The sequence below is a fragment of the Camelus dromedarius genome, chromosome 23, assembly GCF_036321535.1.
Source record: "Camelus dromedarius isolate mCamDro1 chromosome 23, mCamDro1.pat, whole genome shotgun sequence".
Classification (NCBI taxonomy): Eukaryota; Metazoa; Chordata; class Mammalia; order Artiodactyla; family Camelidae; genus Camelus; species Camelus dromedarius.
In genome coordinates, this window is record NC_087458.1 from 10,369,822 (window position 1) to 10,391,275 (window position 21,454).

Sequence of the window (21,454 nt, forward strand, 5' to 3'; positions counted from 1 at the left end):
CTATGTGAAGTAAGCCGAAAAGAAAAAGAAAAATACCATATGATATCATTCATATGTGGAACCTAAAAAAAGAAAAAAACAGGACACTAATGAACTCGTCTACAAAACAGAAGTAGACCTGCAGACATAGTAAATAATTTTATGGTTACCGAGGGAAAGGGAATGGTAAGGGATAAATTTGGGAGTTTGAGATTTGCAAAGGTTAACCACTATATATAAAAATAGATTTAAAAAATTTCTTCCGTATAGCACAGGGAACTATATTCAATATCTTGTAATAACCTTTAATAGAAAAGAACATGAAAATGAGTATGTGTATATATACATGCATGACCGGGACATTATACTGTATACCAGAAATTGACACACTGTAACTACTGTACTTCAATTAAACAAAAAAAATCCTAAAGATGCCACCAGAAGACTACCAAAGCTCATCAATGAATTCAGTAAAATTGCAGGATACAAAATTAATGTAGAGAAATCTGTTGCGTTTCTAGACACTAACAACAAACTATCAGAAAAAGAAATTAAGGAAACAAGCCTATTTACGATTTCATCAAAAAGAATAAAATACCTAGGAATAAACCTACCTAAGAAGGCAAAAGGTCTGTACTCTGAAAACTATAAGACAATGATGAGAGAAACTGAACATGACACAAGCAGATGGAAAGCTATATCGTGCTCTTGGACTTGAAGAATCAATATTGTTAAAATGACCATGCTACCCAAGGCAGCCTACAGATTCAAGACAATCCCTAGCAAAATACCAATGGTATTTTTCATAGAACTGGAAGAAATAATTTAAAAATTTGTATGGAAACACAAAAGAACTCGAATAACCAAAACAATCTTGAGAAAGAAGAACAGAGCTGGAGGACTCATGTTTCCTAACTTTGGACTATACTAAAGCTACAATGATCAAAACAGAAAGGTATTAGCACAAAAACAGAGAAAGAGGTCAATGGAACAGGATAAACAGTCCAGAAATTAGCCCACACACTTATGATTAATTAATCTACGACAAAGAAAGCAAGAATACACAATGGAGAAAAGATAGTTTCTTCAATAAGTGGTGCTGGGAAAACCGGACAGCTGCATGTGAAAGAATGAAACTAGAACATTCTTTAACACCATATACAAAAGTAAACTCAAAATGGATTAAAGACCTAAATGTAAGACTGGAAACTATAAGACTCTTAGAGGAAAACATAGGCAGAACACTCTTTGACATAAACTGTAGCAATATTTTTTGGATTTGTCTCCTAAAGGCAAAAAAAAAAAAAAAAAAGCAAAAATAAATATATGGGACCTAATTAAACTCAAAACTTTCTGCACAGCAAAGGAGACCACTGATAAAACAAAAAGACAACCTACTGAATGAAAGAACATATTTGCAAATGATATGACTAATAACAGGATAATACCCAACATATATAAACAGCTCATACAACTCAACATCAAAAAAACAAACAACCCCATTGAAAAATGGGCAGAAGAACTGACTAGACATTTTTCCAAAGAGAAAATGCAGATGGCCAACAGGCACAGGAAAAGATGCTCAACATTGCTAATCATCAGGGAAATGCAAATCAAAACTACGAGATACCACCTCACACCTGTCAGAACGACTATCATCAGAAAGGCTACAACATCGGTGAGGTTATGGAGAAAAGGGAACCTTTGTACACTTGTATTGGTGGGAATGTAAACTGATGCAGCCACTGTGGAAAACAGTATGGAGGTTTCTCAAAAATCTACAAACAGAACTACCATACGACCAGCAATCTCACTCCTGGGTGTATGTATATCTCTCTCTCTCTCTCTTTCTCTCTCTCCAAAAAAATACAAAAATACTAATTCAAAAAGATACATACACCCCAATGTTCTTAGCAGCATTATTTACAATAGCTAAGACATGGAAGCAATCTAAGTGTTCATCAACAGATAAATGGATAAAGATGTAATAAACACACACACACACACACACACACACACACACAGAGGAATACTACTTAGCCATAAAAAAGAACAAATTTTTGCCATTTGCAGCAACATGGATGGACTTGAGGGCATTATGCTAAGTCAAATAAGTCAGAGAAAGATAAATACTGTATGCTATCACTTATATATGGAATCTACAAAATACAACAAACTAGTAAATATAACAAAAAAGAAGCAGACTCACAGATATAGAGAACAAACTAGTGGTTACCAATAGGGGTAGAGAGACAAGATAGAGATGCGGGAGTGGGAGGTACAAACTACTGGGTATAAGATAGGCTCAAGGATATATTATACAACACTGGGAATATAGCCAATATTTTCTAATAACTGTTAATGGAAAATAACCTTTAAAAATTGTATAATACATTTTAAAAATCTTTTAAAGAATAAGAGCTCCTTGAGAACAAAGACCATTTCTTATTTATTTTTGAATTTCCCAAAAATAAAGCAGTATCTGTACACAGTTGGCATTCAATAAATGTTTGCTGGCTAAGTGCTCTGGATAATGTTGTCAAAAGCCTGAGCTCTGTATGAATGACTGGTATATTAGTCCCTTCCGTAATTCCCAAACTTCACATTGTCCTGGACGCCCAGTCATAACAAACCCTCTGTACCTTAATCTTATAGTCATCTCCTCCAGAGACAAACAGTGGCTGCTGCTTATGGAAGTCAATGCCTCGAACTGGACCTGGAGAAAAAGGAAGGCAATACATGTTAAAGACTATGCTTCCTAGTCTCCAAGGTGATTCTTATTCAGAATTTTTTAGTTTTATCCCTCCCACATTCTTTAATCCTATTTAAAGCTTAAACTACTTCAGAAGAAAATAAATATTTATACCATTTTTAGTTCCCTCCTAGAAACTGTTATCTTACCATCATGTTCATCAAACTTGTCAATCAGGGTACACATCCGATAGTCCCATAACTGGATGACCCCATTGTGTAAACTGGTCAGGATCCAGGGTCTTTTTGGGTGAAAACTGAGCCCTGGTGGGAAAAAAAATGATCCAGTGAGCTAAGTAAGACCCACTATGTCACCTCCTGCCAACCCTGATAAGAAAATGGAACAGCTAGGCTAATCCTATATTCATACATTCATTCACTGGATGCCGCACACTGTGAATTTTCTGGTATTAGGTGCTGGGTTTTTTTGTTATATTCTTTTAAACACTGTTGGACTTTGGGTTAAGATGTAGTTATTTGGAATTAGTTGATCATTTTGAGGCTTGCTTTTCAATTTTGTTAGGATGGGTTCAAAGCAGTCTTTAGCCTAGGCATAATTCGGCGCTGCTATTAAGGCAATACCCATCTGAGGTCTCTATATCATGCCCCATAGCATCAGGAGGTCTTCCAATTCTGGCCAGTAGGAACATAAATTATGCCCACCTCTATGTGGGCTCGGAACTGTTCTGCCTTCTCCTCTCTACTGGTTCTTTCCCAGGCTTTGTGTCATTTTCTCACATGCAAGTGCAGATTAGAAAGCAAAGACCTGACAGGATCCCTTGCAGAACTCCAGGGTTCTCTGTGCAGTTCCCTGTTCTCTGGTAGTCTGTCCAGCAAATTCTAGGTGTCTCAGCTTCTCTGAACTCTAAACTCTGTCTCCTCTTCCCATCTCCAGTTAGTAAGCTAAAACAATCATAGGACTCATTTTGTTTATTCCCCACCCTCAAGAATCACTCCTGCACTGTCTGCTATCCAATGTCTGAAAATCTTGGCCTCACACTTTTGCTCAGTTGTGCAAGTTTTTAAGGTGGGAATGTAAACTTGATCTCTGTTACTCTATCATGACTGGAAATGGAAGTCCACAAAAGTACCAATAGCTAACAGTTTGGAGTGTACCTTTTCAGGTTTTGAATTCAATCCATATCATTTTATGAAAACAGAGATAACATTATAATGTTCTACAAAATTCTTTTCTCACTTAACTATGTATCATGGATCTTATTACATTTAAGTACATATAAACAGAGCCTCATTCTCTTTAACAACTGCAAGGTACAAATGTACCACATTTTAAGATCATTAGTAGAATGAACATTTAAATCTGCCCTCTAACTTTTATGTTAGAAAAAGGACCTAGTGAAGATGCTTCTATACATAACCTAGCCTATTTGCATCATTACTGCTTTAGGCTAAAGACTGAAAATGGGACTGCTCAGGAATAGGGTATGTGCATTCAACATTTTGGTAGATGCCATTTGATTGCAAAAAGACTGTTTCAACATAAAATCTCACCAAGTTTCTGAAAATATCCATTTTGCAGAAGTTGGCCAACATGAGAAGTTATCAGTTATTTGTTGTTTTCTTTGTTTTATCAATCTAAGACCAAAAAAAAAGTTTTCTCTTTTTTTACACTTCTTTCATTACTAGCGAGGTGAAGAATACTTTCATTTATTTATTGAAAATTTTTATTTCTTCTTCTAAATTGCCCATTTTCCAGTAGGCTGTTCATTTTTCCCCCCTATGATATAGAGGAGCATTCACTAACGGATATTAGCTCTCAAATAGTGTGATATCCTATTTTCCCCCAACTTTTCTTCTCTACTGCCCAATAAATTAGGAGCAGAAGAGAAATTCAAGAATCATGAAGACCCATTTCAACCATCTAGGATTTCTTAATGGTACTCTTCTTCATGATCAAGATTCCCAAGAGACTTAGAAACTACTCAGAATTGGGGGTGGGAAGGGATAAATAGGAAGTTCAAAATTTGCATCTCTTGGGGAATGATGGAAATGTTAGACATCTTCTTGACTGTGATGGTGGTTTCATAGGTGTATACATCTATCAGAATTCATCAAATCACACATTTGAAATATGTGTAGTTTACTGTACAGGAATTATACCACAATAAACATGTTTTTAAAAAAATTATCATTGAAGAAATTTTATAAACTTGGAGGAAGGATAAGATATTTACCCAAGATGTAAAGTATCTAAATGAAATGATCCATTTTCTTTTTTCATTGTTGAGGATGTAATAAAAATTTTCAGGTTTTAATCCCATGCCCATACACATCGACATTTTTATGCTTGTAGAGAAATTGCTCAATAGATGTAGGTTGACCTAAAAAAATCAGCATTGGCATTTTTGTATCTATAATAGAAGATGGTAGATGTTGACTAGTCTTATTGTGGTAATCATGTCACAATATACGTAAATCACTACGCTGTACACCTCAGAGTTACATAGTGCTGTCTGTCAACTACATCTCAATAAAAGTTGGGGAGGGGAAGAATAGAAGAAAAAACAAAACAAAACAAAACAAAAAAAAAAAAGAAAAGAAAACTACTCAATCTATTCTTACATTAATAATGGCCTCCAGTTTTTGAGCTACCAAGTCTACACCAGGTAGTGTAACAAGCACTTTTCATATATTTTCTCATTTTAACTCTCTGTATAAAAGAATGTTAATTATTCATATTTTACAGGAGGAAACAGATTTAGAAACATTAAGCCACTCAAGGTCATGCAGCTTGTCAGTGGATGTTTCAGGATTCCAAAATAAGCCCATCTGACTCCAAACAGCAAGTTCCCCTAAACACTTTTCTATCCTGCATCTTACTAAATATTCAAGATACATATTTTTTTTCCCAAGTCTTGGCCTTCCTCATTCTAATGTTCTAAGAGACTACTATTGCAATTTCAGTTGTTTGCCCTCCACCTCCATCCACTGATGCACAGGCTCTAGAGTTGCCATATTCAGGAAATAAAAATAAAGATGCCCAGTTAAATCTGAATTTCAGATAAACAACCAACGATACTAAAGAATTACTAATTTTTTAACCTGAAATTCAAATCCAACTAGGCATCCTCTATTTTATCTGGCAACCTCAGATTAAACTGGTTGTAGACCTCAATATCCTGTTTCCAGGTAGGAAATAGAGCCCAGCCAAGGCACTGGATGTTGATATGATGCCGCCAAGGCCCCTTTAAGAGAAGTACCCAGTGCTCACCTCTAAAAAAACTACAGACGTGGACACGAAAGGCAGAGGTGGATACTCAATTGCCAGGCCCACTCTCTACAACACGGTCATCAAAAAAACAAAAGGTCAAGGGGCCTTGGCAGGAGAAGAAGTCGGCGCAAAGGCCTCAGGAGAGGAGGGGAGAAGAAGAAATAGCGAGCTGGCCTAAGAGATCTACTGCGGTGTGTTAACCATTGCAGGTAAATCAAATTCCGAGGGCACGCCAAAGAAGAAAGGACTGCAGGTGAGCCGCCCGTCAGGCCTAACCTCCCTCGGTCCCATCTTCCCCTGGTTTCGTACGGTGGGCCCAATTCCGTCCGTAATTCTACCCTCTACCCTCTATCTGTCTTCCCCGGGGACAGCGCCGCCCCTGACAACCAGGCTCCGTGGTCTCCCTTTTATTCTCCACTACCTTTGACCCGCGCGCTCTTGGTCTCGAACTTGGTTAGCATTCTTCAGGTCTCCGGCGGCTCCGAGGTGTTACTCCGAGCCCTGACACTCCCTGCTGCCCTACGGTTGCCTCCACGTCAGCGTCCCTCCGCCGCGAATCCCGGAAGCTCCACAGACACGAACTTCCGGTCCCAGGAGCTCCAGGCCACAGAGACGGTGCCTGTGTTGGCCCAGAGAGGCCACTGCCCGGCTGGAAGGGAACCGACCTTCCGCCCAGCCAACAGGCAAGATGGCCACGGCTGGGGGCGGCTCTGTGGCTGACCCGGGAAGTCGGTGTCTTCTTCGCCTTCTGTCTTTCTGCGTCCTACTGGCAGGTGAGGCCTCCCGCGCCCGTGAGCTCCAGTCTGTAAGAAGAACTCTCCGGATCAGCCCAGCCGCGAGCGCCGCCGTCTCCCTTCTGGTCCCAGCTGCCCCTCTGTCCCCCCACCCTGTATATCCTCTTTCTCTTTCGTTCCCACGACAGAAGTTCCCCCTTTGCCGGGACCTGAAGATCCCTTCTTCCCCGCGGCAAGTTGTGTCGCCCCATCTCCTCCGTCAGGCCTCTTCCTGGACTTCCAGCCCGACTCTATTCCACTTTGTCCCGATGCCTCGTTTTCCCCGCGGCCCCAACCACCCCACCCACAATCAAAAAGGACAGGTGTCAGAGTTCAGCTTTCTTCCCAGCGCATGTAGAGTTTTAAGATGAAAGCGCCTGGTTCTGTGGGTGCATTGCGGCGCTTAGAAGGTAGATGCCTTGTCTTTCTGTGGATTCCACCATAAACCCACATCCTTGTGCTTTGCCTCAGCTTGTCTGATCAGTAGAGTCAGACTATGGTAAGATATTAGTACTCTTTAACTGTTTAGACCGTGAAATAATGATTCAAGGAACTTTAGGCATTTATAATGTGCACAGGTGTTTGTTTATACGCATTTACTTTCTGGTATTGGCTTTCTAGTTGGTCAAGCCCTAAAATGCAAACATGCCTGTTTATAACCATAACAGTATCTTCCCCCAAATGCAGATTGTTTTTAAAGATCCCCAACGGAGAAACTAGCTTCCTTACACTGTGGGCACATACAAATGACCTACTAATGTTAGATTAATGATAGAGTGTATGACTTAAGGCTTCTGCCAGTTCTGTTCAGACTCGTGGGAAAATGTCTCAGATTTTTTTTATTGTAATCTATAGTCTTAAACTGACATTGTTTTATTAACTAATTAGTAGTATACATACAGAATAGAAAAGCAGAAGTATGGTCATCCATGCAACCAGAAGCAGGTATTTCTGAACTTAAATGCCTTTCCTTTGACAAATCAAATTTTCTTTCTTTTAGCCTCAATGTCAGTTGCTTTATGTGAGATTTGTAGTAACCCTCTGTGGTACATAGCTAAGTGCATTTATTTGTTCCAATAATACACCCAAGAGGTGAGAAGAATAGACATTAGTCCCATTTTAGAAAGTATTATATACTCACGCCCCAGCAAATTAATGACATGATAGAGGCTAGTACCAATATCTCTCAATTTCTTCTAACACTTTTTATCTTTTGATCAGGTTTGTGTGAGGGAAACTCAGTCGAGAGGAAGATCTACATCCCCTTAAATAAAACAGCTCCCTGTGTCCGACTGCTCAATGCCACTCATCAGATTGGCTGCCAGTGTGAGTTGAGGTTGGGATTTGTGTTTATGGCCATTGATATTTCAGTCTGTGACCTAGGTATAAACATCCAAGTTCTACTGGGGAGTCTCAGCACACAAATTAGGCTATGTGAGTAGTGGGCAATAGAGAACCATTTGTCAAACTAGGCGAGATAATTAATAAGAGCTAACATTTAGTAAATACTGCATACTAAACTTCTTACATGTGCATCTCATTTAACCACACAGCAACCCTATGAAGTAGGTTCTGCTCCTACCCCCATTATACAAATGATGAAACTGAGACTTAGAGAAGTTGAATAACTTTTCCAACATCATCTTGCTATTAAGTGATAAAGCTAGGATTTGATCCCTGGTGGTCTAAGGTCTAAGCCAAGTGTCTTAACTACCAAGTAGGTTAGGTAGCAAGCTATACTCTTCTCTAAGGGAAAAAAAAAGCCTCATATTCTATGAAGTCAAGTCAACACCTGAACTCTGAATGATCTTTTTGGAACCAAATGGACTTCTTTAAGGCAGTGAACTATTTGAAAAGAAAGCACTGAGAAAGCCAAATAGTTGGAAGAGGAAGTAGTAAAGCTTCCGGATGTGTCTTTGTGTTTTGTAAATATGTTCCAAAATGGGGTAACATGTCAACATGGTATGTTTACAAAACTATGAGGGGGAAAAAAGTTGTAATCTGAAGGCTAAATCCCCAGTTCCTTTGCTGCTTAACCTTTTATCTTCAGATTTTGTTCTGTGGATAGTAGCTCTGTCAGAATGTACTTTTTCAAGGAAGGAGGAAACGTGGAGTCAGATCTTGGTTTCTTCATCATCAAGTTGGTTACCTCTGAATTTGTTTACTCCTGTAAAAATGGTTAGAATATATCTGCACAAAGCCAAAAGTCAAACTACCTTTAATAAATTTCTTTTGGTGATCCTGAGTAAGTAGTGGGGTCTCAGCAGTGGTCTGTGATTGGCTGAAAGCTTCCAATTTGGTAGGACAAACCTAGATGCTGGAAAGTAAAGGACTTGCTCTACCCGTCCTTCCCTTAGCTGTATTCTGTGTTAATTGTCCATATCCTTGCTACAGAAGTACTGAGAGTAGGTTCATTGGTTCCAAATAGTTCCAAATAAAATTTTTGTTGGACTTTGTTCTTAAACTGGCTTTGAGTAGAAGGGAGCCAGGTCCACTGTGGGCTGAGATCAGACTGCTGGTCTTGCTAAAACCCCACTCTGGTGCAAAAGGCTAGGCCAGGCCCCCATCCTCCTGAAGCTGAGCTCTGAGATACTCCTTTTGGGAATGAGTCATTCCGCTGCATGTTCTTAGAGCAGCCCTGTGGGAAACAAAGCAATAGCCTCCAGAGATAAAGCCTGGTGCCAGTACAGAGAGACAGAAGGGGAGGGGCTGTTCTTTGGCCATTTCCTCATTAAGATCTTGTTTCCTTTTCAACCTACTTATTTCTAAGTCTTACTTCATTATATGTGTCCATTCTGAGAAAGCTACACCCTCTTTAATTAGAGTTGCTAGCATAATTTAAAGAGAAAAAGACCTAGGTTTGATTTTCCGATTCTAATGCTCTTTAACTATTGGACTCTTAAAAGTGCTCAAAACAGATTACCTGTAGCTTCCTTTTATTTCCTTCCTTTCTTTGCTTTTTCACTCTGTCCCTACAGTATGAGATGAAAAAGCCTTCTGCTCACTGAAGGCCCAGGGAAAGTAAGCAAGTTATTTAAGACTACACAGTCTCCAATGGGAACCCAGGGTAGAATCCAGGTTTCTTTCAGGCCAGTGTTATAGCCTTGTCTTCTTCCTGTCCTCCTTGGAGCTAAAGTTGTATATTTTTTATTTGCCAGATGAGCTTTTCCTTCTCCCATGTTTTAGTACTGTGGCATGCATTGTGGTCTCTTGTTTTACTTAGAACTGCCATTTGGTAGCTAGATCTTTACCACAGTTCTTCCAGATTCTGATAGTCCTATATTTTTTTTTTTTATTATCAGTAACATTATGAACTTGTTAAGTTTTTACTATATATAAGACTTAGTTGAATGTTGGGGACCTCCTTCTATCTAGATTTCACCAGATCCCTTGGGAGAAAAAGTCTACCTGGCTGGCCATCTAAAAGTACCTGTTGGTTTTGTTTCATGCAAGTTACAGTGTCTTGGTTTAGAGCTATTGTTCTCATGCCTAATAAAGAACCACACATGTCTTGTTTTGAAAATAAACACACCTGGGTCTCACTTTTATTGATTTTAATTTAGTAGATCTGAGGTAAGGCCCAAGCATCTGTATTTTTTAAAACTCCAAAGTGATTCTGATACACGGCCCAGGTTGAGAAATACTGCCCTAAAATACTTTATGAATAACACATTCGGTTTTCAGTGGGGTGAATACTTGTGCGGAAGGCCCAAGAATGTCTCTACATAGATCACTAGAGACTTGGAGCATTACTACATAGAACTCAAGGCATTCTGGACTCTGGGTCATCCGTCCTCTGCAGTGGTACCTCCCAGTCTTTGTCATGAAACACATAGAAAATGTTATGTATAGGGCTTCCGAGGGTAATAGATGAATCTGCTCCTGGCCTGGGATGACCAACCTAGGGTCTTTGGGAACTCTCGATCCCCAGAGGAATCAATATTAGCACTTCTGATCCATTCAAGGCCCATCATTTGGGAAGCTGTGTTCCAGGGAACTCAGAGTTCTTCATTAACCGTATCCAAAACTGGCCAAAAGCAAGTTAAGTCATTACCAAATAAGGCAGAGGAATGGAGATTGAGGGAGGCTGTGAGACCAAGGAAATCTACATATGTCTTCACAAAGGAAGATTCAGTGTTAGAACTGTGAGCTTGAGATCTAGAGCCTACCATTTCATGGAGCAAATACAGGTTTAGAAACTTTGGTGTCTGCTATTACAGAATCTTGTTTATATGGCTAAATGAGGTTGAGGGAAGAGGGCAAGAAAATGAAGATCACAGCGCCTTTCTGACATTTAATGACCCAGGCCTCTAACGTGTAGACTTCTGGGCTCTTTTGTCTTCATTCCCTCCTAGTAGCCTTCATATGGAGCCAGGGTAGTAAGCTCTTCAGTTCCAATCCAGAGATGGCTTCATTAACACTATGTCTTGTGACATTTTGGAGGGATAAATGATCTGCCGAATCAGTGAGGCATCAGAATTGTCAACTGTGGGAACTTTAATTTGACCCATTCTGTCCTGGCAGCTTCCATTAGTGGGGACACAGGGATTATCCACGTAGTAGAGAAGAAAGAGGACTTGCAGTGGGTGTTGACTGATGGCCCTAACCCGCCTTACGTGGTTCTGCTGGAGGGCACTCTCTTTACCAGGTAAGAACTATGTATTCCTACTGGAGAAATGCATCCAGAGAGGGGAGGTCAGTGAACAGCCCTCACACTTGTGAGTGTAAACTTCCCTTGGCTGCCCTAGTCTAATTGGAGCAGAGAGTGGGGTGATCCTCAGAAGAAAAGATGTGTCATTAAAAGGAATCATTTTGATGACCTTGTAAGTAGAGCTCTAGAGAGTCAGGACCCCAGAGAGGAAGGCAAGGAGCACAGACACAGTGTAGATGAGACTAAGCCCTGAGCTCAGATTAGGTCATAGTCCTCACTCAGAAATTAGAGAGTGAAAGGCAAGAAGTGAGTCAACAGTGTTGATTCCCCTAGTTCCCCATTTGTTTCCATCCTTGGGGACGGGATATTGGGCTGCTTGATAACCTCATGGCATTCTCACCCTATTCAGGGAAGTGATGGAGAAGCTGAAGGGGACAACCGGCCGAATTGCTGGTCTTGCGGTATCTTTAGCCAAGCCCAGTCCTGCCCCAGGCTTCTCTCCTAGTGTGCAGTGTCCCAATGATGGGTTTGGTAAGAACCCCAAAGGATCAGGGGAGCCTGCCGTTACCCAAAGCTCATTGTTGCTTCAGTCTTGTGTCTTGGAGGGTGGGGGTTGGGAAGGGTATGTGTCTTCTGTGTGTCTGTGTATAGTGTGAGCAACAGACTCCCAAACAGAAGACAGCGTTTCTTTGTCTTTGCCACTCATCCCTTCTCTCTCCTGCTCCCCCTTCTTCTGTTCACCTTCCATCCTCCCTTATTGTCATGTGCTCAGATCCCCAGTTGGCCAGCCTAGGGCTCGCTGATACCAGGGTGTGTTTTCCTGTAGGTGGTAATAGGTTGATGGTTGCTTCTTTGACTTACCCCCTCCTTTGGAACTCTCAGTCCCAACCGTATGATATCCTAGCCTTCCTCCTTTACCTGGTCCCTAAGTACTTGGTGCTCCAACATCCTATCCCCTGTCCTCCCTTTCAGGTATTTACTCCAGCTCCTATGGCCCACAGTTTGCTCACTGCAAAAAAATACCGTGGAACTCCCTGGGCAATGGCTTGGCTTATGAAGACTTTAGTTTCCCCATCTTCCTTCTTGAAGACGAAAATGAAACTAATGTCATTAAGCAGGTAATGACTCTGCCAGCTCTGGGAATTCCAGTTAGAATCACTTTTTAGGCTCTCCTCTTGTTTGGAGGGAGACTCATTCTTCCTACTGGTGTACCCTCTGAAAGACAGTTGCTCTGAGAAGAGCCAAGAAGTGTATTTTTCTCACATTTCCCTCTCCTGTTTCTCTCCTGCCTGATATTATAGCATTAAAGGCTTTTAGACTGAAGGAAACATAAAGAATGTTTAATATGAAACAAGGTTTAGAGCTCTAGTTTAGAACCCTTCGTACAGTAAAAAGAGCATTGGACTAGGAATTGAGAGATTCAGTTCAGTAATTTCTGAAGTTCTTTTTAGCCCTTATGTTCTCTAATTCTAGTCTAACGTTCTTTAATTTTAATACATAGAGCAGTTGATTTGTCCAAAGTTACATGGTGAGTTGATGTCCAGGTTGTCTTGAATTTGGTTTTTCACTTCCAGTCCAGTGCTCTTAACAGCAAATCACTTTAGGAACAGTGACGGAAGCTCCAAATTGGGCCAGGCCATTTGGTAGAGGGTAATTTCATACACCCCAGCTAAGCCCCTTTCCACCTCTTGATGAGTTCTGTGTGGTTGTACCAGGATAGCTACAGCTCAGGAACAGATGTGGCAGTGTCTTAAGGATGGAGCTGGGCCCTCCTCTTTCTGCTAAGTATGGGAGGGACTGCACAACTAGCTGCCTCAGTGGGGTTTGTCTCCCCTTCCAGTGCTACCGAGATCACAACCTGAGTCAGAACGGCTCAGCCCCCACCTTCCCGCTGTGTGCCATGCAGCTCTTCTCACACATGCACGCCGTCATTAGCACTGTCACCTGCATGCGGCGCAGCTCCATCCAGAGCACCTTCAGCATCAACCCGGGTAGGATCCCAGGCATGCTGGGTGCCCTGGGGCGGGAGGATGGGCCAGGCCGGGGAGCATGGGCGAGACTCCTGTAGGGGAGGAGTGCGCACAGGCGGGGAGCACTGGGTGGGGGAAGTGGAAACAGTTCCACACAGTCGAGGCAGCTTGTCCCCGAAGTGCTCAGCGGCGGAGGAACCAACCTGGGTCAGTGAGATAGTGGAGATGACTCCAAGTCCGTGGCGCGCTGGTCAGCAGAGTCTTCTGGGCCTTCCTCGTAGCTCCCTTCTCCCTTACTTTTCGGGGTCTCTCACTGTTTGTGTCCTGCTCAGAAATCGTCTGCGACCCCCTGTCTGACTACAACGTGTGGAGCATGCTTAACCCTATAAATACATCTGGGACATTGGATCCTGATGACAGGGTCGTGGTGGCTGCCACCCGGGTGAGTGGTGGCCCTGAACAGGGTGAGCGGGGCTGGCACACAAAGGGTGGGGGTCCTCTGTTGGGCCTGTCAGGGCTCTGAGTTGCTCCAGCGGGGAGCCTCAGACGGAGCGGGATCTGGGCTGTGGGGCTCTCGGCTTCCAGCCAAGGCCCCAGGACGTTCTCTTGGCTAGAGCAGAAGATGGGGACTGGGGACTGGGGCCTGGTCTGAGTTTCCATTTTCAGAGTTTCCTGCCCGTGTCTTTTCTGCCCTACCCAGCTGGACAGTCGTTCGTTTTTCTGGAATGTGGCCCCAGGGGCTGAAAGTGCCGTTGCCTCCTTCGTCACCCAGCTGGCCGCAGCGGAAGCTCTGCAGAAGGCACCCGATGTGACCACTCTGCCCCGCAACGTCATGTTTGTCTTCTTCCAAGGGGTGAGGGCTCTTTGGCTGGCGTGGGATGGCAGGGAAGTGGGGAGACTGGTAAAGGTGGGAGTGGCCATTATTTGGGGAAGATCTCAGCACCTGACCTAAGTTGTTATTGAGCAGAGAGCTTCTGGGTGCATCTACACGTGTCTCCCATCCAGATTCCCCCATTTTAGGAAGCCTTTGCGCCCTGACCTGGAAATGGTATACTGCCAACTCCCTCAGTCCCCCGCTGATACGGTCTATTTGAAGCCTTCTTTTACTTTTATTCTCTGGATGCTTTTCCTGCCACCTCCACCCAGGAGCCCTGAGGCTCCTGCCTCTCCTCACTGCCACCACAGCCTGGTCCTAGAATAAGGGGACAGCAGCCGTGGCTGAGTCAGCGGAGGTGGGGGAGAAGCAAGAAGCAGGCACAGACCAGCTGATGTTCGCCTCGGGCCTTTACTGAGGCTGCTCTCCCCCTGTCTGGGCTCGAGAAGTCCTGTGACGCTTACATGTGAGGCATAGTCACAGCTGGGAGGCGGGACAGGGAGGAGGGCAGAGTCATGTGACTGTAACTGGCCAGCAGTTGAGATAACATGAGACAGTAGCCTTTGTGCCTGGTGCTTTGATGATCTGGCCTCAGGGCACGAGGCTGCCCTAAAGCTTTGGAATCTTGTTCCCTTTCCCACTCATCTCCACCCCTCAGGAAACATTTGACTACATTGGCAGCTCGAGAATGGTCTATGATATGGAGAAGGGCAAGTTTCCTGTGCAGTTAGAGAACATCGACTCATTTGTGGAGCTGGGACAGGTGTGCGGCACGTGTCCTCCACCCCTTCCTTCCTATTTAAAGCTTCCCCCTCTGTTGTTCTGTTGTCCTCCCTGCAGGTGCCACCACCTGTTCCCTTGACTTCTGATCCCACTTCTTTCTCCCAGGTACCGGCCAGAATGGGAGACTAATTGTAAGTGTTGCTTCTTCATCTCCCACTAGGTAGCCTTAAGGACGTCACTAGAGCTTTGGATGCACACAGACCCCATGTCTCAGAAAAATGAATCTGTACAGAAGCAGGTAATCTGAGAACATCTCTCCCCGTCACTTTCTGTTTCAACAGCTCAGAATATGGCACCCCCTTGCCCAGCCCTCTCCCTACCAGCCTCCAGGGCCTTGAGATGGGACCGTAGGTTGGGTGTTGGATAAAGGGTGAACCTCAGCTGTTACTGTTCCCCAAGATGAACCATGAGCTCTGCTCCTGTCGCTGGTTCCCTGGGACGGGTGGTACTCTGATCATTTGGTGCCTGGCAAACTCTCACTGCCCGTTAAGGACAAGAAGTGAGTGGTTCCTTTCTCTACTGCTGCTATGTGGACCCAGCTGTCCTGGCTGCCCTGCCCTGACTGTGTCAGACTCCCTACCCAGACTGTCCTCCACTTTCCTCACTGCTCGTTCAAGGTCCTCCCTCCCTTCAAAATCCAGCTTTAGGTCTATTTCTTCCCTGAGGTCCTTCTGCCACCCCAGCTTCAGCGTCTTCCCTGCTCTGGACTCCTGTAGCACGTACAGAGAGGGCTACGGTGTGGCACGCAGCACTGTTCTGTATTATTATTTGCTCCTCCAGTTCTGCACAACAAATAATAAGTGAAACATCAACTGAAGAGAAGACTGTGTCCTGAGAACAGTGGGGTTTACCTGTAAATATGAGAAAAACGCAGGCCTCTTCCTTCTTCATGCCGTCACTTAAACAGGATGATGGGAGCTGCAGGAAATTCAGAGAGCCTTGATCCCCAAAGGCCTGAGGAATTTAGATCTAGGAGGCTTTAGGACGGCTTTGCAGGTTGGGGACTTGGAGTGGAGAGCATTTCAGGTCTAGAAGAGACCCCTTGCTTCCTCTCCCCCAGCATCCCGTCAGCTAATGCCCCCCATCCCCCAGGTGGAGCAGCTCCTGGCCACCCTGGAGAAGAGTGGCACTGCTGTCCCTAACGTGGTTCTCAGGAGGCCAGATCAGTCCCAGCCTCTCCCACCATCTTCTCTGCAGCGATTTCTTCGAGCTCGAAACATCTCTGGCGTTGTTCTTGCTGACCACCAAAAAGTCTTCCAGAACCAGTAAGTCGCTTAACCTGCGTCCTCTTCATTCTCGAAGAGAATCTATGCCACAGTCTGGGGTCCATAGAGAGAAACGTCTCTGTGATAAGAACGGTCATCGCTCTCCCCCTCCCTACTCCGCCCTTTCCAGAATCTCAGCTCATTCTGTGTTCTTTGCTCAGTGTCCTATTCAAATCTAACCTAGTCCCCTCATTTGACTCAGAAAACAGTCCTCACCCTTAGCTGTTTCCTAGCACAGTCATCCCCATTTGTGGTTCCACCCCTCCCAAGCTCTCCAGGGGCTGAGTTCCCCAGGGCTGCCAGCAGAGGGCATACCATCTCAAACTAGCTCCTGAATGATAATGGGAGTTCTTTGGCTGGAGGACAGAGAGCTGTCCCTGTCTGAGGCCCAGCTGAGGGTGTTGCAGACAATACTCTGAGGTGTAACATGTTCTTGCCATATGGTAAGTGCACGTGGTTCAGTGTGGGTGGAAAAAGGTCCCCTACAGCTGAGGGGACTCCAGAGATAAGGGGTAAGGCCCTGCTAGTCCCCTCTCTCCTGGTCCCGGGCACCCCTAAACTGCCCCTAACTCAAGGCCTTGAGGGCTGGGCTAACAGGGGACCTCTTATTCAGGCTGGACGCTAAAGCCTCCCTTCCTCTCTTCCAACAGGCTGAATGAGTTTCTGAGTAAAAATGCATAAGCTCTGTTTCTCTAACTAACCCCAGCCAAGTAGCACCTTCTCATTTATTCACGGTGGTGACCGTTCTAGTACATAGGGTCATCTCTCTTCCTCACATCTGTCTTCTGTGCCACTGTGGGGTGAGGGGTGGTCCATCATTTCCACACATACGTGGCTGACTTGATTCTGTGTGAGGCAGGCATTCATTGATGGTAAAGGCTGGAAGCTCTCTCCTCTTAGCTTCTCCCCTAAGATCTGTCTCCTTGGGGGCTCCCCGAGGAGCGTCAGGTTAGTTTGACGCAGTGAAGTGTTACGTATCTGTGCACAGAGCTGCGCATCTCCCTCTACTCCCAGCCACCTTCAATATAAATGTCCATTGAAACAGTCATACTGTTGCTCTGATAAACATGTGGCAGAGTTCTCTGAGAGTTGTCTTAACCATTCTCCTATATCTCAGACCCAAACAACGTGGAAGTGTGTCTTCTGTTTAAAGGTCTCCCAGGAAGGAGCGGTTGTGTATTCTCATCTCATTTACCTTTTCTATCTTGTTTGTCGGAAAAGTCTTTGTATGTAACTAACCACTCCCACCCTTGCTCCTACGTCCCCATTCTCCACACCTTCTTCAATATGGAATCCTGATTTTCTCTCTTCCTTCCTCCCTGGATGAGGAAAAATGAGACCCCCAAGTTCCTGCAGAAGGAACTGTTTTAAGGGAGGAAAGGGCAGGGCCCTGGCTGGATGTAGCCCAGGCTCACGCCGGCTTTCCTGGCAGCTATTACCAGAGCATTTACGACACTGCCGAGAACATTAATGTGAACTACCCTGAATCGCAGAGCCCTGAAGAGGACCTGAACTTTGTGACAGACACTGCCAAGGTAGCACTGACCTGGGCTGGGTGGGAGCGTGGGGAACACAGTGAAGACGGTTAGAATGCTAGTGTTTGAGGTTAGAGAACGTGGGCCATTCCGCCCCCTCTTCACTCACCACAGGCTCTGGCAGATGTGGCCACGGTGCTGGGACAGGCACTGTACCAGCTTGCAGGAGGAACCAACTTCAGCGACACCATTCAGGCTGATCCCCAAACGGTAAGAGCAAATGGGCCCTCTGTCTCTGTTTACACAGCAGGATACCCCATCTTTTATCCTGGTCCTTTGCCTAGTCTCCCAGACCTTGGAATTCTGCATGCCTTACGAGCAGGTGAGGACCGCGAGGCCCCAGGGAGTTCTGGTGGGCCTTGTCTGCATGCTGTGAGCCAGCTGCTGTCTCCCCAACCCCAGTGTCTGTCGAGCCAGCCTGGTTCCTACCCCAACACTGGGTCTCTACTAATAACTCTTCCCTTGGGCTCCAAGTCACAAGGTTCTCTCTCCTCCCTGTCCCAATCGTAGGTCACCCGCCTGCTCTATGGGTTCCTGGTTAGAGCCAACAACTCATGGTTCCAGTCTATCCTCAGGCAGGACTTAAGGTCCTACTTGGGTAAGCACCTGGTGTGGGAGAGGACCCTTCCCCAAGGAAAAGGATAGAAAAAGTCATCAATTTGGTTTAATCTTTACTTTTTTGCTTTTCCTCTCTGTTTTCTTTTTGCCTGTTTTCTTTCTCCTGATTGTTTGTTGGATCCTTGTCTCTTAACTTTCCCTTCTCTGGCTCCTGCCAATCTTGGGCTCTTCCTGTCTCTGCCCATCTGCACCCCACCTTCCACCCACCAAATCCCCCCTTCCCTTGTGGTCTCCTATCAGGTGATGGGCCCCTTCAGCATTACATCGCCGTCTCCAGCCCTACCAACACCACTTACGTTGTGCAGTATGCGTTGGCAAATTTGACGGGCAAAGTAGTCAACCTCACCCGAGAGCAGTGCCAGGATCCAAGTAAAATCCCCACTGAAAACAAGGATGTGAGTGGTATTGGGTGTCGGAGGTACTTCGCGGGCCCACTTCCCTTCAGAACGTTGGAGGATCTCCTAAGTCCATTTGGACCGAAGGGGTTGGGATGGAGAGGTGGGAGGATGTAGCCCTTTGAACTTGAGTATCAAAGAGGCAGTAGCCTGGGTAAAAATGGACTATCTGAAGGGTCAAGGGAGTGAGTAAGAGAGGATCCTGTCAGCCCCTCGCTGTGGCCTGTCTCCTGTGCAGCTGTATGAGTACGCGTGGGTTCAGGGCCCTTTGAATTCCAATGAGACGGACCAGCTCCCCCGATGTGTGCGTTCCACGGCACGACTGGCCAGGGCCTTGTCCCCTGCCTTCGAACTGAGGCAGTGGGGCTCTACTGAATACTCTACGTGGACTGAGAGCCGCTGGAAAGATATCCGCGCCCGGATATTTCTGATAGCCAGCAGAGAGCTTGAGGTGAGACGGTGGGGGGTGGGTGATGGAGGAGGTCTAGTGCCCCTCCTTCTATTGCCTCTTGTCTCTTACCCCTTCCATCTCCCATTTGCCCCAGATTTGCCACAGAAACCCACTACAAATCTGTCTGCAGTCAGCCAGCATGCCCCATTAGGAAGTATGTCTTCACTGATAGTTTGAGTGTAGGTTCATTCTGGAGATATGTTCCTATGGAGACCCAAGGAGATACAGCTTACCCGGTGGACCCTTCGTAGCCCTTCCACAGCTCCACTCCCATCCAGCATTCCCACCTGGCATAGCCAGGATGAGTCAGTCTAGAACTTACTGAGCACCTGTCACAAGTCAGTCAGTCAGTCACATAACTGGCCACTGAGAATCAGTCATGGGTCCATCTTCAGGATGCTTCAAATCTAAGTTAAAAAGATGGAACCAGGGTCAGAGGTACTTTACTTCTCTTATCAAATGTGAAGGCTGAGTCTCCAGGTTGGGGAGATACTGCCTCTGATTGCTCAGCACTTGGTGCTTGGAGCCAGCTCCATAATGCCAGTGTCCTGGCTCCCAGCCCCAAGCAGTTACAAAACTATGCTGAGTTCTGAGAGCACCTTTCTCCTTCCTGTGCCCCCCACCCCCTGCAGTTTATCACCCTGATGGTGGGCTTTGGCATCCTCGTCTTCTCTCTCGTGGTCACCTACTGCATCAATGCCAAAGCCGATGTCCTTTTCATTGCTCCCCGGGAACCAGGATCTGTGTCTTACTGAAGAGGACCCCCAGCTTTCCCTGCCAGCTCTGCATTTCACTTCTCAGATCACCTGTCCCACTGGGACATAAACCACTAGTTTTGTCACTGGAACCTCTCTGGGCCTGGCTCAGACTGGGATTAACATAAGAAGTGGAACTGCCCAAAAGAGACAATGAGAGATAAACAAGTCGCCCCCTCTTCCCTCCTGTCTCCCTGCCCATTTCCTCTTCCTCACCCCTGCCAGAGCCCGGGATGCCAGACACTTTTTGCCCCCGTTTGACTCCTAGCTGCCCACCCTTCTTCAGGATCCCTCTTCTACTCTTTCCACCCTGCCCTGTTCCTCCCTCTGCTCCCCACCCCCTGTACCCAACCACCTTCCTGAGAAGGACATGAAGGGTTGAACACCAGGAACAAACTACAAGGAAGCCGTGAGGAGGAGGCCGGGGCGATCTGCAGGCTGAGCCTGCTGTCTCCCTCCTGCTGTCCTGTCTCCAGGCCCTTAGACGGCACCTCAGCGTGGGTGTGCTGCTGGGTGGGCATCCCACCTCCAGCCCGCAGTGCTCCGTTGTGATTTTTATTGAGCTGTAATGTCTGTTTTTGTTTTCTTTTTCCCTTTCTTTGTATGTGTGTGTGTGTGCGTGTGCGTACGTGTGCGTGTGTGCACGCGTATGTAAATATATAAATAGCGAGTTTCATTAAAACAGACTCTCCCACGTGACCTGTACCATTGCCTGTCATTCTTCCCCAGCCCCTTTGTTCAGTGACCTCGCGTGTTCTCTTCTGGGTCCCCGAGGGCCCAAGAGGAAGGCTCTGTCAGCAGCACCAGAAGTCCTGAAAGAAGGGCCCCTTGTGGAGCCCAGGAGCCCTGGTTTCCCTCTCGTAAGGACCATGTCAGCATAATTTCTTCCCACTTGGTATCTGACAGACGTTTCTTTCTTTATGTGAGACAGAGGCTAGGGTGCAGAGATGAAGGGAATGCAGCCCTGACCCCTGAGGAGTGCCCACGTGGGGTGAAGGGAGAACCACTCACAGCTAGGTGTGATACCTGGAGAAACTGCAGCATACCCAGAGCGCTCTGGTAGCACCTGGAGGGACTCAGGGCCGCGCGGGTAGTGTTTAGAAAGGCTGCACGGAGGAGGCATGTGAGCGGCGGTTAAGAGTTCACGGGGTGTGGGAGCGCAGGGCGAAGAGAAGGCACGGGTTGTGTGTGGGAACGCTGTTACCCCATGTGCCCGAGCCGTCGGGGTCAGCAGGGGGCTGGGGCCAGATCAAGGCCCCCCCGGCTGGCCTGCTGAGGAGCTGGGGCTTTCCATCGAGGGTGGGCATTTTGTAGACCAAAACATGAGTGGTTTTGGTCCTTCTCGAGGGAGAATCTCTGCTCTTTGGAGATACTCATTCCCTGGGTCTTCATATGGGCAAAATTCTGGAGTCTTACAGAACT

The 21,454-nt window shown here is 45.7% G+C and overlaps 2 protein-coding genes across 2 annotated transcripts in view; one reads left to right on the forward strand and one right to left on the reverse strand.

Moving 5' to 3' along the window:
• COPA (COPI coat complex subunit alpha) overlaps nucleotides 1-6,522 on the reverse strand; it is a 38,458-nt gene extending 31,936 nt beyond the window's left edge. Inside the window, exons 1-3 of the mRNA XM_031435964.2 lie at nucleotides 6,384-6,522; nucleotides 2,881-2,994; nucleotides 2,622-2,695 (exon numbers count right to left, since the gene is read on the reverse strand). Coding sequence (XP_031291824.1) covers nucleotides 2,622-2,695; nucleotides 2,881-2,994; nucleotides 6,384-6,423 — 228 coding nt within the window. The 5' untranslated portion in view covers nucleotides 6,424-6,522. The remainder of the gene's footprint in view (nucleotides 1-2,621; nucleotides 2,696-2,880; nucleotides 2,995-6,383) is intronic.
• Nucleotides 6,523-6,602: 80 nt separating this feature from the next.
• NCSTN (nicastrin) lies at nucleotides 6,603-20,731 on the forward strand. The gene is made up of 17 exons (XM_010993098.3): nucleotides 6,603-6,735; nucleotides 7,957-8,061; nucleotides 11,260-11,383; nucleotides 11,796-11,917; nucleotides 12,359-12,504; nucleotides 13,227-13,377; nucleotides 13,689-13,798; nucleotides 14,057-14,209; nucleotides 14,889-14,993; nucleotides 15,174-15,251; nucleotides 16,106-16,278; nucleotides 17,711-17,813; nucleotides 17,928-18,023; nucleotides 18,324-18,411; nucleotides 18,672-18,826; nucleotides 19,065-19,277; nucleotides 19,910-20,731. The coding sequence occupies exons 1-17, from the start codon at nucleotides 6,651-6,653 to the stop codon at nucleotides 20,030-20,032; spliced, it is 2,130 nt and encodes a 709-aa protein (XP_010991400.1). The 5' UTR covers nucleotides 6,603-6,650; the 3' UTR covers nucleotides 20,033-20,731.
• Nucleotides 20,732-21,454: the final 723 nt, after the last annotated feature.